The sequence below is a fragment of the Bufo gargarizans genome, chromosome 1, assembly GCF_014858855.1.
Source record: "Bufo gargarizans isolate SCDJY-AF-19 chromosome 1, ASM1485885v1, whole genome shotgun sequence".
NCBI classification, from domain to species: domain Eukaryota; kingdom Metazoa; phylum Chordata; class Amphibia; order Anura; family Bufonidae; genus Bufo; species Bufo gargarizans.
The window spans coordinates 672,060,088-672,077,479 of NC_058080.1; the positions used below are offsets into that span (position 1 = coordinate 672,060,088).

The following is a 17,392-nucleotide window of genomic DNA, read 5'->3' on the forward strand; positions in this document are numbered from 1 at the left end:
GAAAAACGTGTGTGTAAGGCCTCATGACCGTTTTTCGGGTCCGCATCCAAGCGGCACGGTCGTGTGCATGAGGCCTTACAGAAAGATAACAACACAATTTTTGGTGAAGGGACACGTACCACCCCAACAAAGGAGAAAAAAGCAGCAGTCTGTCTGGATGGAGCAGTCACCGTATAGAGGCGCTCATGCCTGATCCTGAGGAAGATGGCTGCACCATATGAATTTGCCTCTCTGTGGGGCTTCTCGTCATGCCAATGACTGCTGCATAAAGCCCCCACGCCATCTGCCCCTCTCACTATTATTACTACAGTTTCCACATTTACGTTTTTTATGCAGTTTTTGAAGCCAAAACCAGGAACAGATATTAAAGGGCATCTGTCAGTCGATTTGTACCTATGAGACTGACTGACCTGGTACATGTGCACTTGGCAGCTGAAGACATCGGTGCTGGTCCTATGTTCATATGTGCCTGCATTGCCCAGAAAATTAAGTTTGTATATATGCAAATTAGCCTCTAGGAGCAATGGGGGCAGTTGCCATTACACCTAGAGGATCTGATCTCTCTGCAACTCCCGTGACCTCTCCACTTGATTGACATCACCAGGCAGTGTAAACGTCATCATGCCTGCCTGAACCTGTCAAAGTGCAGAGGGCACAGCAGTTACAGAGAGAGCAGAGCCTCTAGGTGTAACAGCAACACCCCCGTTGCTCCTAGAGGCTCATTTTGCATCTATTCAAACTTCATATTCCTCAGCAATGCGGGCACATATGTCAGCAGATGCTCTTTAAATGGAGAACGCATGTAAAGAAAACACTTTTACTGATTTATCAGAACTGGTGTAAAGGAAAATTGGCTTAGATGCCCATAAAAACCAATCAGATTCCACCTTTCATTTTTCACAGCTTCTTTTGGAAAATGAAAGATGGAATCTGATTGGTTGCTATGTGCAAATAAGTTTTCCTTTACACTAGATTTGATAAATCTCCCTCTGCAGTCCTCTCCTGACTTTGGCTTAAAAAACTGTGGAAACACACGGCAGCTTTTTGAGTGGAATTTTGGAGCAGACAACCGTGCCGAAATTTTGTGGAAAAAGCCGCAGGCGGCCGCGTCCTTTCTGCCTTCCATACATCTCAATGGGAAGCAGCGCTGAGGATCGCAGAGTGGTGGCTTAAAGCCACACCGAGAAAGGACATGTCTCTTCTTGGCTTTAGTTCACCGCTTCATGATCCTCAGCGCTTCCTCCCATTTAGATGTATGGGAGGCAGAAAGGACGCGGCCGCCTCCGGGTTTTGCAGTCTGGCTGTCCGCGCCAAAATTATGCAAAATAATTTGCTGTGTGAACGTTCTCTTAGGGTGTCTGTGTGGGATATCACTATTTGCTGGGTTCTACTTGTACTTGCCATTTGAAGTACAGGTGCAGCCCAGTATGTACAGGTGGTAATGCACATGCAGATCCCACACCTAGACCGCACCGTGTACCGTCACGTGTACTGAGGTCACTACCATTTGTCCTTACAGCTGCCAGCAGCGCAGATCTGCAGGTAGCACCCCACCAGTATGTGTAACTCCAGAGATCCGCCATGGGTCAACAGAATGCCCTCTTGGAACCACAGCACTAAATGGGCTCTAAACAAAAGCTCAATGGTCTTCTAAATGACAGCAGCTGGAGAAGACATCAGTCCTGACATTATTCACAATTACACACAAGGGTCAGTTCTTACGTCTGTATACTGTCAGCATTAAGTAAGCCGTCATGCTGAGATGTTCTGAATTGACTTGAGAAAGCGATCTGCTTTGGTTACAGGTCTTAGTGGAACCGACCCAACATAAACAGCCGCCCTATTAATGAACATGTGCCTTGATTTCAATATGTTTAGTATTTGTTTAGGACCATTTCCTCTTTAAGTTATTATCCGTGTGTGCGTTTGATCACTCGCAGACATGACATAACCCATAAGCTATACAGCAGCAAATATGGAAACCGCCAGAACTGAATTTCTGAGGTAACACACAATCTGATTTTTAGGTTACTGAAAAATGTGCTGAAGACCTCTGTATTTGTGCAACTCATCAAAGGGGATTCTGGGTATTGGGATATACTAATGCAGTTGTTCACCCTTGGGGAGCTGTTCTGCAGGCCCCCTAGCTTGACGGGACATCTTATTTGACACGGGCCACACGTCACCTATGAGTCATGTCTCTGGTCAAATGATATATGGGTGGAACGTCATTGCTGTGGCCAGTCAACAGGATGTTGACATGGGGAGATCCAGGACCTGCAGCACAAAAGGGAGAGCCATGCAGCCAGAACAAAGTGGTGTGGATCAGTTAAGTATGATTACCACCATGAGTCCAACCCCACTAGGGGTCTGCAGAAAAGGTCTCCAGGGTTAACAACCCCTTTAAATTAAGGGGGTTGTCTGATTTGGACATTCATGACTTTTTAGAAGGGGCAAATAAAGCATCGTACAGTACCCATTTATGTAAATGTGTTGTCTGTGCAGGAAACACAGGTCAGGTCCTCCAAGTGAGAGACAATCTTTATAACATCTTTTCACTGTGGCCAAGAGAGGATGATCCTGAACAGAGGACCCCCTCTATTAACTCAAAAATAACTAACAGTAAATCAGATGGTGTTTTCTAATCAAGGTAAGCTCCTAAATAGCTGTTGAGCATAAAATAAGAAGAAACATTTATGACCCTTGAAGCCAGAGGCTTAATTTGAAGGTCCCGGGCCTCAGTGCAAGATCTACAGCAGTGTCTCTCAACTTAAATGTGCCATTTATAATACTACTGTCTTTGGAAGCCCTCATGTTGGCTAAAACTGCTATCTTGCACTTACTCTAACAACACCCTTAGCACATTGATATCCCAGATTATTTTTCTACAGCACTGCTTCTCAAACTGCGAGGTGGACCTCAATGGTGGACGCGTTCCTCAGCTGTTTGGTGAGGTGCCACTGAGTAGGCAGATTTGGCAGAATTCTAGCAACATACAGTAAATGACACATTTTGTGCTTAATACTGAGTTCAGGAGACAAATCTTACAGTAAACTGTGGTAATCTTTAAAATGTTGGCATAGACTATGACCAATGGTGAGGCCAAAGCATTGTCATGTCTTGACTGGTGAGCCTCCAGTAGAAAAAGATTGAGAATAGATAGAGAACCTTTAGCAGGCACAGTGGGTGGGATGATTATAGTTATACAGGGCGGGCCATTTATATGGATACACCTTAATAAAATGGGAATGGTTGGAGATATTAACTTCCATGTTTGTGGTACATTAGTATATGTGAGGGGGGAAACTTTTTAAGATGGGTGGTGACCATGGCGGCCATTTTGAATCTAACTTTTGTTTTTTCAATAGGAAGAGGGTCATGTGACACTTATTGGGAATTTCACAAGAAAAACAATGGCGTGTTTTGGTTTTAATGTAACTTTATTCCTTCATGAGTTATTTACAAGTTTCTGACCACTTGTAAAATGTGTTCAATGTGCTGCCCATTGTGTTGGATTGTCAATGCAACCCTCTACTCCCACTCTTCACACACTGATAGCAACACCGCAGGAGAAATGCTTCCAGTATGCGTAGTTTCAGGTGCTGCACATCTCGTATCTTCACAGCATGTAGAATCGTAAAGGGGTATTCTAGTTATCCCCTATCCACAGGGTAGGCAATAACTATTAGATCCATTGGGGTCCTACCGATCTCGAGAACTGGTACCCCGTATCCATGAGAGCCCCAAGAAATGAACAGAGCTGTGAGTCGAGCATGCACACTGCCACTTCATTCTTCCACTTCCTCTGCACTTTGACAGGATCAGCCTGGCCCTGACTTCTCCTAAAGCCATTCAAAGTGCAGAAGGTGCAGCAGTTGCAGAGAGAGCAGAGCCTCAAGGTGTAATGGCAACTCCCTTGTTGCTCCTAGAGGCTCATTTGCATATATTAAAACTTAATTTTTCTCAGTAATTCAGACACATATGAACATGGGACCAACACAGATGTCTTCAGCTGCCAAGCGCACATGTAACAGGTCAGTCAGTAATGTTAATAACATTTTTTTTAAGTTTTTTCTTTTTTTAGTTACCACCTAGGTGAGGTACAAAGAAATGTGATTCCATTGAAACAGTCTTTCTTCATTTTCGTCTGGTCTACCATAGTCTGTCTAACCTCAATATGATACAGTCATCTTACGATACTTGGAACAATACTTGTTCATAAAAAAAGACAGAAAAATATTGAGAAAACCATGTTCTACAGTGTACAGACTGCAATGACTACAAGACACCCCTTTTGTAGTGAAAGCAGTTGGCTTTTTGCCTCCTGTATTCTGGGGGTTGGCAAGCAATGGCTTTATACAGTGTTCACAGGGGTGTAGCTAAAAGCTCATGGGCCCTAGTGCAAGAGTTCAGCTTGGGCCCCCGTCTTTCAGTGCTTGTTGGAAAGGGGCAGGGGAGCATGTAGCCTTCCTGCTGCCTGAGGAAAACATTGAAAGGACACCCCCTCATGCCAAATTCTTGACCTAACCCCTTCCCTCCAGCCAGAGGTGTAAATTGACCAGTATGCACTTTCTATAATGCCAGTGTCCTATGTGGCACAAGGCTCTTTGGGCCCCTCAGGCTCCTGGGCCCAGTAGCGACTGCTACCTCTGCACCCCCTATAGCTACGCCCCTGAGTGTTCATAAGTACTTTTATTACAGCTCAGCCATTTGGTTTTTACTGATCAAATTACCCTCTTCCCAAGGTCAGGGAGCAGCGACCATCTTGCTCCATTTCTAGCACTGGCGAGGAAGTATCAGTGGCATATATCAATATACAGCAAAAGCTGAGGGACATATTCAGATCTGAGAACCTGCGGCCCTCCAGCTCTTGGAAAACTAGAACTCCCATCATATCCGGACAGGCTTCATCTATCAGCCTACAGCAGGGTATGGTGGGAGTTGTAGTTTTACAACAGCTGGAGAGCCGCAGGTTGAGCATGCCTGGTCTAGGCCATGTGACATCACGTTAATTGGTCTCATGGTCTAAGCACAGCTCAGCACCAAGTGAATGGAGTTGAGCTGTGATACCAAGCACAGCCGCCATACAATGGACAGCACTGTACCTGGTGAGCAGAGAGAAGGCTGCAGCGCTATTGTGAATGCTGGTGCATTCACAAACAGCTAAAAGGCAGGGGTCCCGGGTGTCTGACCTCCACTGATCAGATACTGATGACCTACCAGAGAATATATACAAAAGAAAGATAAGCCCCTTAGTGGGATGAATCCATATTCAATGTTCAAGTCACCTGGTATGCATCCAAGGCAATATTGTGCAGTGAGGGGTCCTGGCTCGGGATCCTAGTAGAAACAGCAATGTAGAGAAATCTGCAGCACTCGTCCAATTCAGTCAATGGTGTTTTATTTAGTAGTTAGGCAGCATACATAGCGACGTTTTGACCCTCAGGTCTTTATCTATCAGAGAAAAGATCATCAATAGAAAAGTCTCAGAAAACCCTTTTAAATGTAAGGCAAATATGTTATGTTAACCCAGCCTTACGGAGGGCCTATGGTGGTATTGTTTACAAATACAAACCACTGTATCTATAGACCGGCCTTCATTGGACTGGTCATTTGCCAAGTACTAACCACTAAAATTCAGTCAAAGAGGTTGTCCCATCTTTCCTGTTCATGGCTGAGATGGGAATAACTCATAGTACGCACAGCCCAGGGTGGTGGGAGTTACAGAACTCCTGCTACAGAACTCCCATAGCAGTGAATGGGAGCTACGCAAGCAGTGTAGCACAGCAACTTAAATTGCTGTGCTACACCATGCTAAACTGTTGCTAAACTGTTGAAAGCACTATGTAGGAGGACAAACACACCTTTGGAGATTTTCGCATTAGGAATAGTGTGAATATGAAAATGTATTCTGCTAGATTCTGGTTTGTTTCCATCCTGTATGTAGCACTTCTTGTTGCTGTATCCAACCAAACCCATGATGCACTTCTCCTATCTCTGTCACAGGTCCAGCACTGCCCCAAAAATGCCCAGCTAGTTTATAGCTCCTCCCACCCATCTAGTTGATAGCTCCTCACACCTAGCTAGTTACATAGACACTCCCCTATCTCTGCCCTGCCCATGGACAGAACATTACAGGAAGTAAGAAAAAGCTGCATGGACAGGGTCATGTGACCACAACCCAGAATGGGAGATAGGAACCATGAAAGGAAAAGAAATACATTACACAATTACAGTGACCTTCATAAATGATTGTTTTAAAGGATGTTGATGAAGTCTGGAAAACCTATTTAAACCCGTGGCAAAGATTCAGTTCCAAACCCTAGACTTGTATCTAAATAAAGGCATAGGGACTTGTTGGACTCCCCGACCACCTATGGCAGATACTCTTCCAGTCCCTCTCTTAGCTATGGGCCAGGTCAGCCATATTTTAGTAAGGTAATGATGTGATTACACTGGCAGCCAAAAGAAAACCCTGACTTTGTATTTTTACATCAGCCTGGAGATCAACAGGGGCTTTGTTCCCCATTAGGAGCAGGAAGCTGGTGCCCTAGGATGGTCCTGTGGGCCAGTTGCTCCTCAGGGTCAGGGATAGATTTATTTCCTACAGAGTTACAGAGCTTTTCCTGTCGTCTACGGGATTATCGACTGAATCTGTGGCATAAAATTATACAGAAAATTATTTCAGAAACCAAACGTCAGTCCATGCTATGTGTCAGACCAGATGAGGTATAGTTAACTTTGTCTTATCTCCTCATGGGAATGGGAATGTTTTTACAGCATGAAGCCTTAAGTCACTGGCATCACCTTCTTGTGCCAAGCAAGGAGTGTTCTGTATCCCTGCAGGACTTTTACACTTTCTTTGAAGGCGGAGGTAATAAACACTCTAGGATATGAAGCCCAGCTGGAGTTTACCCTAAGATCCCACCTCTTTTTGTCAGAGGGACTGCCAAATAAACAGAGCAGGAGTGAGAGCAGATCCTCAGTGTCCCCAAGAAGGGTTCTGCTGGCCAGCTGTAGCCTCTTCCCATGCATGTTTAATAGAGGAGATCAAGTCCTTCCACTGCTCCCAGGCACTCTGCAGACCTGCCCTCTGCTGGGGGGCTCTCTACTTCCACTGCCTCTCTGAAAAGAGAGCAATCTACTGTTCCTGGACAGTATCACACAGTACAGATGAAAATGCCTAGAAGGAAAGTCTTGCTGCTTCTGTTGCAGGTGCTGCTGGAATTCTATTGGGGATGTGAGGCACAGGCTAACTACCAAGGTAACCACTTTATATGTACTGTACCTCAGTGAAAGGGAATTTTATATATCATATATGATATGATGTATAAAATACTATCCAAAAGAATTACAGTTGTTGCAAAAGATGAGTTTGTTGTTTAGCACAAGTCATAAAATTGCAATATATTATGCAATGCACAAATCATATTGGATTAGCATTTTGCTTTCCTACTTTCAGGTTTGCTTGGCTACCCATATATATGGAACCAATTGTAATTATCGATCCAACCATAATTGCTTTGTCTATGTTACTAGTAAAAACCATAGAAACTTTGCTCCACTGTTCTGAACACTGCCTTAAATTTATTAAGATCGTTCATAGTAAATGCTTACTCATATTCTTTAGTTTGCTATTTCCTAAGAAGATACATAAGAGAAATGCACAATGTCATAGGATACAAACCATTTTCCAAGGGAATTATCTGCCTGTGAATGCCCCTTCCCAATGGGCACTGTGTGATGTAAAAGGAGGTAGTAATGCTGACTGCATTATTGCCAATTTTGTACTTCTTTTTCATACAGTGATGAGTGACCTTGTAGAGGGATTGCGCTGGAAAATGACAGTTTTGCACAAGATACTGAACTGTGTAAGATAAATACAATGGAAGAGGGCAGTATTATCTTACTGATAGGGTTGAAATAGTTGAACGCTTCGGCATTGAAGTGGAAATTGAGGTTTAACGCTGGTAACTGTGAAGTTTTGCACTTGGGAAGAGAAAATACAAGTCACCATGGACAGCAGACTGAACTGTAGTAACTAGTGTCAGGCAGCTGCTGCTAAGGCTACTTTCACACTAGCGTTTTCATTTTTCGGTATTGAGATCTGTCATAGGGGCTCAATACTGGCTAATTCCGTTTTGCCCCTATTCATTGTCAATAGGGACAAAACTGAACTGAACAGAATGGAATGCTCCAAAATGCATTCCGTGCCGTTTAGTTGCGTTCTCATACTGGAGAGAAAATCGCAACATGTTGTTTGCTTTCCGTCCTGGGATGCGGAGCAAGACGGATCTGGCATGACCCACAATGCAAGTCAATGGGGACAGATCTGTTTTCTCTGCCACAATAGAAAACCGATCCGACCCCCATTGACTTTCAATGGAGTTCATGACGGATCCGTCTTGGCAATGTTAAAGATAATACAACTTAAAGGGAACCTCTCACCAGTATTTTGTGTATAGAGCTGAGGACATGGGTTGTTAGATGGCCGCTAGCACATCCGCAATACCCAGTCCCCATAGCTCTGTGTGCTTTTATTGTGTAAAAAAACGATTTGATCCATATGCAAATTAACCTGAGATGAGTCCTGTATGTGAGAGGAGTCAGGGACAGGACTCATCTCAGGTTAATTTGCATATGTATCAAATCGGGTTTTTCTACACAATAAAAGCACACAGAGCTATGGGGACTGGATATTGCGGATGTGCTAGCGGGCATCTAGCAACCCATGTCCCTAGCTCTATACCCAAAATCCAGGTGACAGGTTCCCTTTAAGCTAGATGAGAAGCAATGTGGCTAACATTCCAACTACCAAAGGAGACTCGCCTTTGCACCTCCCCATAACTAGGCAGATTTGCTTATCACTCGTATGCCTATGTCATGCTTAAGAAATCGGAAACTTTGATGCTTCCTGGGAAGCATTCACAGCCCAGAACTGAGGGGGGCTCAAGCCCTTGCCCCTCTATCCCACCCCACTCAAAGTAACAGCCATTAATCTTGTATTCAGAGGAGCAGCTGTAATTTTGGTGCCTTAAGGTGGATTTAGATGGGCCAACTGAGCGGCTGATTGTCGGGAAGGAAGAGTCCGTTAAATGAAGGAGACCACTGCATTTACACGCAGTGATCTCCTTCACTGTATGAGGACAAGGGCTCGCTATTGCTGTCCTCATACAGAATCTCGGCTTCTGAGTGGCAGATCGCTGTGTAGACCACACCATCTGCTGCCCAGAAGCCATGTTCAGTGGTGCCTGCACAAGCGACAGAGTCACCCGATGAACGAGCGTTTTGCTCATTCATCAGTTGATCGGTAGCACATTTAGACGGTCAGATGATTGGGACGATTATTGGTGCATCTAAATGCACCTTTAAATGCAACCCCTTTAATGTAGATATTGTAGTTTGGCGCCATAAATCTGCCACTGCTGGAACACTGAGCTCCAGGTCTAGATTTTGCTTATATATGACTTCTAGACTAAGAGAACAAATTTAAGGATTTTACAGAATGACCACTGCTGAGTGCTTCACTGCCAGCATATTACACCTATTTTGGCAGAGGAATGAGTGTAATAAGAGATGTGAATGGCGCACAGCCACAGTTGCCAGCAAATGATAAAAAATTGCAGAAACTTTATGTTCCTATTAGGTAGGTGTGTGTTAGCAGCATAACTAAAATTTGATCTTTTACATCATGGATTTTACCAGGAAAAACCTGATTTCTGCCTACAGAAGTCTATATAGTGAATAAAAATACCAGTGTAGGCTTTCAGTTGCCATTGATGGTGGTCTGTGAGGGGTATGACAAGTATATAAGAAAAATTCCATAAAAAATGATCTTATATTTAGTGAAATGTGCAATGGCTTTTGGTACAATGGATTTCATTAAAAAGATACTGAATACAATTTCTAATTAGATGCAAATGTATCCTACTTTCATTACAGTAAGTTTGTAGATACTGAGAATCAAGTTATGAATTGACGTTGACTCCCCACCTATTTGAGGTTTTCATTCTCTGGAAGACTTCTTTCCCTAATATTTTCCCATGGAGCATTGCAGCTGGTCTCATTAAGGAGAGCCAACACCTCCCTTAAACTGCAGCCAAGGCATCTCACCCAGCCTGCCCAAATCCTGCTCCATACTGATGAGGGGCAAGTACGCCGAAACAGTTGCCTGCGGATGGATATTTACCCTTGTCATGTTCCAAGGCTTCTTGTCAAGTCAAATATTGACTCATAGGTATCCTCTTCCAATAGGTGGCACTAGCGAGATGGTTCTCTTTCTCTGGGAGATACCACTTTGCATATTGTTCCCATGGAACATTGCCACTAAGTCTTTATACACAGCTGGTCTCCATAAGGAGAGTCAGTACTTCTCCTAAGCTTCCTTTTCTAATAAATATTAAGATGTGTCACTGGCTGGCTGTATCTACAAGGCACCTGTCCATGTATGGCTGGATTTAGGTATTTGTTTTACCATATATTTTTAAAATAGCTGTAATTCCGTTATATGATTATTGAACATCTCTCCTATGACCAAATAATAAAGGTTCATGGCAATGGCACTGTACAGTGGCACATGGAGTCAGTACACACTGCCCCCATACAGTGCCTCCATTAAGCATGTTCTTCTCTAGTAGCAATACTTCTAGCGAAGCATGTCACCATAATATAGCATCTGATAGAGTGCCTTACAGTTGTTTCGTGCAACAGAGAAACCTTGGGCAAAATTGGAAGCCATAAAGGTAGAGTATGGGCCCATCGGATTTTATTCTATCCCTAATAGTATCATCTAAACCAGTCAATGGAAACTCAGTCTATGGAGTCATGCTTTACTACTAGGTAGTGTGATAGAGAATCTGGGTTTGTTGGATGCCAGGAAATTGTTTCTTGTCTGAGTGCAATTGCTATATTTGGTGGAGAGTGAGTGAAGAATCTCAATGCTACTGTATACTCTGTCATTCTAGGTGATTGTATGTTACCAATTTTATAGAAACAGCCTGACTTACAGTTGACACACATGTTCTACAATTGTAGTTTTTCAGTCTGTTCCACCCAGCCCAGACCACTATGATGACTTCTTCTCCAAGCTACGACTTGTGTCTGCAAAGTTTGTAACACAAACATCTTTGGTTCCGCACTTTTCCGTCATTCAGCCTAACTTTCCCCAACCTACACAAACTCCCCATCCTGCTAATATCCTGAATTCTGTGTCTGATGCTGTCCCATCTAGTGTACCTAGTGTATGCCACAATGCTCCCAAATACTGTACTTGATAGATAGCATCTTAATTGCAATTACCTAATATGCTTCCAAAATTAAATGCCAGCCCAGAATTATATGCCAGCCACACATGTCCCGAAAATACTATGCCTGCCATACTGTATGTACCCCCAAATTGTATACCAACCACAGATGCCCCTAAAATACTATGTGTACTGTAGAACACAGGCCTAAAGTTGTCTGCAGGCTATGATATGGGGAGTGGTAGGGTATGTCTGTCTGCTCTGCTATAGAGCTTAGTTGTATGAGAGTAGTTCTCATCAGCAAATTGCAAATCCTCCCCTGTTGGTCCCCAACATGCGAGTGCCCCCATGAACCCCTCCTAGCTACGCCTCATAGATAGACAGATGAATAGACAGAGAATTTGAAGGATAGAGAGATATTAACACACCATAGAGACATTGGATCTCCTTCGCTACTACCCAACCTCCCTATACTTGTCAACCTTGGGGTCATAAAACCTAGCATTCCAGGATCATAAAATGTAGCCAAATGCTAACCCAGGATGTTCAATCCACGTACCCCATTATCTGTCAAAGTTTTTAGCTGCTGCTCTTTCATTATATATCCTCTTCTTCAAGCGTATCAGTTGGGTGACCCTGTGTTTTAACTGTAATATGGATAAAGCAGCACGTTCCAACCAATAGGAAGCAATTACTTTCCTAATTTGATATAGGATTTTGGTAATGGTATGCCTAGTCTATGTCATGGATAGGATGGATAGATAGATAGATAAATAGATAGATAGATAGATAGATAGATAGATAGACTGACTTTTTTTTATTAATTTCTGCTTTTCTTTTAATACTTCTATCATGGACTGGCGCTCTATACAGTATTAAGTAGTAGATCACCATTTTTTTTAAACATTAATATTTTTTCAGCTACCAAAATGTACAGCCAAGAATTGTACATCATCAGCAATGGTAAAATGTCCCCAAATATAATGTACTTAAGCCAAGCGTACTGTATATGTATGCATAACAACGTAGCCTGTCTAAGAGAGTTCATGGTTGATGTGTTCTCATTATAATGGTATTGGCGTACGCCGCTGATATTTACGGTCCCTGTGCACAATAGGCCTTTCTGTAAAACCTATGATGACAATAGCAGTCTATCTGAACTTTGCCAACATCTGGTTTTACTCTTCCTTCTCCAAGAATGGACTCTGTCGATGCCATCATGCATACTTTCCATTGCCCAGTCCGGATTTTAATAAGCTTCCCCTGTGTAATGCCACGCAAGACGTTTTCTTTGTAGCAAAATCTGCAGAAATACTTCCATACATAATGTGAGTAACTGCTGCTGAGTGCTGATGTTAGTCATCTTTTAATGAAAAATGGAAAAATCAAGCATGCTGACCTAAGAGGAGTGACACGAGATAAGAACTGCGAATATTCTTCTTTTCCAGAATTGTCGGTGCCTGGTATTGCTCGGCGTCATACACTTTAGTGGGGCTCAAATGCAACACCACAGACACCCCGTGGACAGGAGTAGCGCTGTTTATGGAATAAAAAAAAGTCTTTCTAATCTCCTACAACCCCTTGTAGGTACATAGTAATATCATTTTTGCACTCAGATAAGATTAAACGGTTATAGGTGATAAATGTCTGATGACTGAAGGTCCAACTGCTGGGACCCCCCCCGATCATTAGAATCGAGTTCTCAAACCCCCCTTTGATCTTTACTGCAGAACTGAGAATTAAAGAGGCACTTAAATGAAGCATTGGGACTCTGCTCCATTCAAAGGATGAGTTCAGACTTTGAATGAAGTTACTCAATGTCAGTGAGTACCAATCATTTTCCATTGGTTGCTATACAGTCCCCCTAGTTTACTTGGTGTTGGGCCAGTATTCTCCTTCCCAGGGGTGTAGCTAAAGGCTCATAGCCCTGGTGCAAGAGTTTATCTTGGGCCCCCTTTCCTTCAAGGCTTTGTGGCCAGGAGCAGGGAAGCACATAGCCTTTGTACTGCCTGATGCAAAAAAACGGCACCACCCCCATGCCAAATTCTTGACCCAACCCCTTCCCTCCAGCCAGAGGTGTAACTTGACCAGAATGCGCTTACTATAATACTGGGGTCTTTTTATGTGGCACAAGGGTTTTTGGGCCTCCTGAGGCTTCTGGGCCCGGTAGCGACTGCTACCTCTGCACCCCCTATAGCTACCCTCCTGCTTCTTCCTTGTGTCTGGCAGCTGTAATCACTTTCACACAATAAAAAGCCAAGTATGGGGCATTGCCTGGACCAGTCATTCTACCGCAATGCATGCAGCTGTATTCTTCTGGCAGAATGCCACGATTTATGCTGGAAACCTGCCAGATCCCCATCGGAACCCATTAGAGTTAATGTGCATCTAGCGGTGCCAGGTGGTGTCTAACTATGTCAGATATGACAACTCCGGTAGTCTGCTCCTCTGCCGGAACAGACTACTGAATTTATCCAAATAGAAATTGGATATTATCCAGCTCACTCGTATCGATCCTGTGGATCGGTGCACGGAACAGACCCAAGCAAGTCCAGATAATCACGTATATGTAGAGAAAAAAGGCTCCAGCACTCGTAGTAAAAGTTTTCCGGTCCCGGTCTTTATTCCACCAAAAGTATCATGTACAAACACAGTCCCACTCTCCCCCAATTTACACGTTTCGAACACTTCTGTTCTTACTCATAATACTGGATTTATCCGCCCTACCCTAAGAGGTTTTTTCTACTACCCATTCATATGTATGAGGATGATTATTAAAAGTGATTTTGGTTTAAGGAGTTCAGATGTGGTTTGCAGACATAAATCGCATTACTAGATGAGGATACTGAAATTAAAGTTAAAAAGAAATAAACAATTTCATGAAATCAGCAGTTATGCTGACCCTTATATCATGAAAAGGCTTTACACTATAGTGATTAGTGTCAGTTCCTTGGGGGTGGGATTATGGTAATAAAGATCACGCCTCACATAAAATGCATAATCTTTATATAGTAAATAACACATCAGGCAGCTCAGGCTGTTTACTCTTGTAAGCCTGACAACATTGTAAGACAAGGTATTACAGGTGTATCATTGGGTATGACAATGTAATAATATAATGTGCTTGGGGGTCAGTCAATAATGAAAGGGGTTCAGGAAAAACACATTGATGGCCTTTTTTTATTAAATTGGTGGAGGAGGTTCTTTAATAAGGCTAAGGTGCGGTATTTTCTGGAGAACTTTCTTCCCTTTCTATGGATGGGCAACAGCTAGTCACCTGAAACAGTCAAGCACATATGTCTCCCAGGATGCATTGCAGTTAGCTCTTCTTTCCCTGCATAGAAAATAGTTCCTCACATATAGCTCAGGAGAGGCATAAGGTATGTTATGTCCCCACAATCTCCTTCTCTGCTATCTAGAGATATAGCTATATACTTCTATGAATATACTGTACAAGTAGGGATGAATGCATTAAAGTTGTGAGGGCCACTTCATCGGCTTCATTGTTAAGATCACTACGAGGATGATAGGAGCAAGGAAGCTACTGAGCATGTTAGTCCACCACTGAATGCAGGGGAAGGTGGACCAGAAGGATAGACAGCAGGGGGCGCTACCAGAGAGGAAAATGTAATATACATAAAAAAAAAAAAAAAGTATCTTTATTGCATGTAACAATAATACTTTATTTGCAATGCCCTGTCCATTGCATATAAACACTTTAATGGAAATCTAATCTGGAATTTGTTGAAAATCTGTCCTGATCCTGTCTCTTTAAAACGAATCTACTCTGTCCTCCTTTTGTGTGAGCGGGACATAAGTTGACTCTGGTGTAACATCCAATTCAATTTTTAATTTTGCGAGAATAGGGAGAAACCGAGGAACAGAATGAAAATGTGCTTGCTATTGTTGATCAGCATGTGGCAGTAGGCTATAACACATTACAGTACGAAGCTACGAAAACATAACATGTGCAAGAAATACAAGTTCCATTCAACAAAGCATATCAATCCACATGAACATACAACACCCTAAACATACCAGCAATGCCACATTAAGTCTGGGATGATTAGAGATGCCGCATGTCCTTGAGTTGATTTTGGAAAAAGATGGCTGCTATGAGCTGAGTTGATGCTATCAGGGTAATAGATGATCAATACAGTGGCTCGCATAGGACATACAAAGCAATAAACGCTAGCTAGCTCGAAACTGCACAAATGGCTACTATATGGAGCTAAAAAACATGAATAATAGCACAGTAGATGTGTACTCATAGATAACTTGTTGAAGGCATCACAGGTACATTGCACACGCTTGTTTCAGTTCAACAAGTTCTCTAGGTACGGCTAAACGGGGTGGAAATGATGCAGTTGGTGTGAATTTAGATTTGGTGTTTTTTACCCACATCACAGCAACATCAGTTCCATCCCATTTGGCTTTATCCTTCGCCTCTATATCTAAGCAAGAATTTTTTCCTCCATTGACTACAAGCCTTAATGAAATTAAACACAGAGTATATTAGAAAGCTGCAAAACCCAAATGTCCTTCAATTATAATCTGTGCTTCCTCTTAGGAAATGCAGTAAATAGAACTTGTTCTTAATGTTAGGACATTAGCTTGATATTGCAAAGTTCAATTGTGGTTTTCACAGAATGACCTTTGTGTAGGTACTTTGAATATATTTTCCATTTGTTTGAGTTTGATTTGGTTCCTTTTTTCTATTACAGCCCTTGATCTCCTGTCGCCTTCAGTCCAGAGACAGATCACAAACTACCTTCAGCAGGCGCTCAACAATCCCTCCATGAATGAAGTGTATATACTGTCTACATTTAAGCTGCAGACTAAATCCTCAGCCAGTCTGTTCGGTCTGTACTCCACAAAGGACAACAGTCGGTTCTTTGAATTCACAGTGATGGGACGATTAAATAAAGGTAATCCAAAAACACCTTACTGACATTGATAATGAAATCCACAGAAAAGTCAAGTGATTGCTGTGCTAAACATCCCAATTTCATCATCAAGCACATTTATGTAATTATGCTGTATTCTATCATAAGAAGATCAAGAATAGAACCAGAAGAGGGGAATGATCGCTGTACTCTAATAATGACTCCTCAAAAATATTTTATATCCCCATTTGCAATCAGTTATTAGCACCAGCGCATCTAAAAGTAAAAAGAAAGGAAAAAAAAGAAAATGAAAATTAAGTGACTTCAGAAATAGTTGTGATTACAAAATACTGTTACATTGTGTATATTTTTCCCATGCAGAACTATGTGTCTCCATGGTTACAGACTACAGTGTACCGTAGTCTGATCTTGTAGTTATGTGTTACTACCTTCTATCTATCTCATGTTGCTGCTGCGAGTAGCGGCACAAGCACAGAGGCTCTGCTTCTGCAAGTGGTCCAGCAGTTGTTCATGCCCTGCTACCCAGAAGTGTAGCAGCACATGCGCAGTCGCTGCTCCAGAAGAGACTGCAAAGCCTGTGCTACTCGGAGCATTGGCGCAAGTGCAAGATTGTCAGCGCCGGCAGAGATGTCCTGCTATGTCAATCAATTGGCAGGGGGAGCGTCTTCATCTTCCGTCAAAGGTGCAGAACTCTGTTTGATGAGATGAATCGATTCTTACAAAATGATTTTCTCATCTCTATTTAGTATCTGTAGTCACGGAGGTTCAGCATCATGGACAGTCAGCATCTATGTTAAAAGTTTTGTAAAGGTGATGGATGTGTTTATAATTGGTGCCAACCTGAGGGTACGGCCATACGGTCAGGTTTCCTGAATCAGTTATGGAAGCCAAAATCAGAAGTGGATCATACAAGAAGAAAAATACTAATATACAACTTCTCATTTTTTTTATTCACTTTAAACTGCATTAGGAAACCCAAATGTGTGGCCGTACCCTAAAAGGAAAGTTTATTTTATGTTAAATTAGTGCCCAGACATGCAATATGCAGATACAACCCCCATCTTCTAAGCGTATAACCCCCATCTTCTAAGATTATTACATACTGATGAAGCTACCAGAAAGGCACATGGTTGTAATCACTATTTTATTGTCATTTCTCAAATTATTGTGGCATCCTGAAGAACACTGGATATGATTTTATGATGGGGCATGAGACAATGCTGTTGTCCCTGCTTTTCCTGC

At 42.6% G+C, this 17,392-nt stretch overlaps 1 protein-coding gene across 1 annotated transcript in view; it reads left to right on the forward strand.

Moving 5' to 3' along the window:
• The first annotated feature begins 6,964 nt into the window (after positions 1-6,964).
• The window catches only part of THBS4 (thrombospondin 4), a 69,007-nt gene continuing 58,579 nt past the window's right edge, over positions 6,965-17,392 (forward strand). Inside the window, exons 1-2 of the mRNA XM_044292174.1 lie at positions 6,965-7,264; positions 15,968-16,171. Of these exons, the coding sequence (XP_044148109.1) occupies positions 7,174-7,264; positions 15,968-16,171 (295 nt within the window). The 5' untranslated portion in view covers positions 6,965-7,173. The remainder of the gene's footprint in view (positions 7,265-15,967; positions 16,172-17,392) is intronic.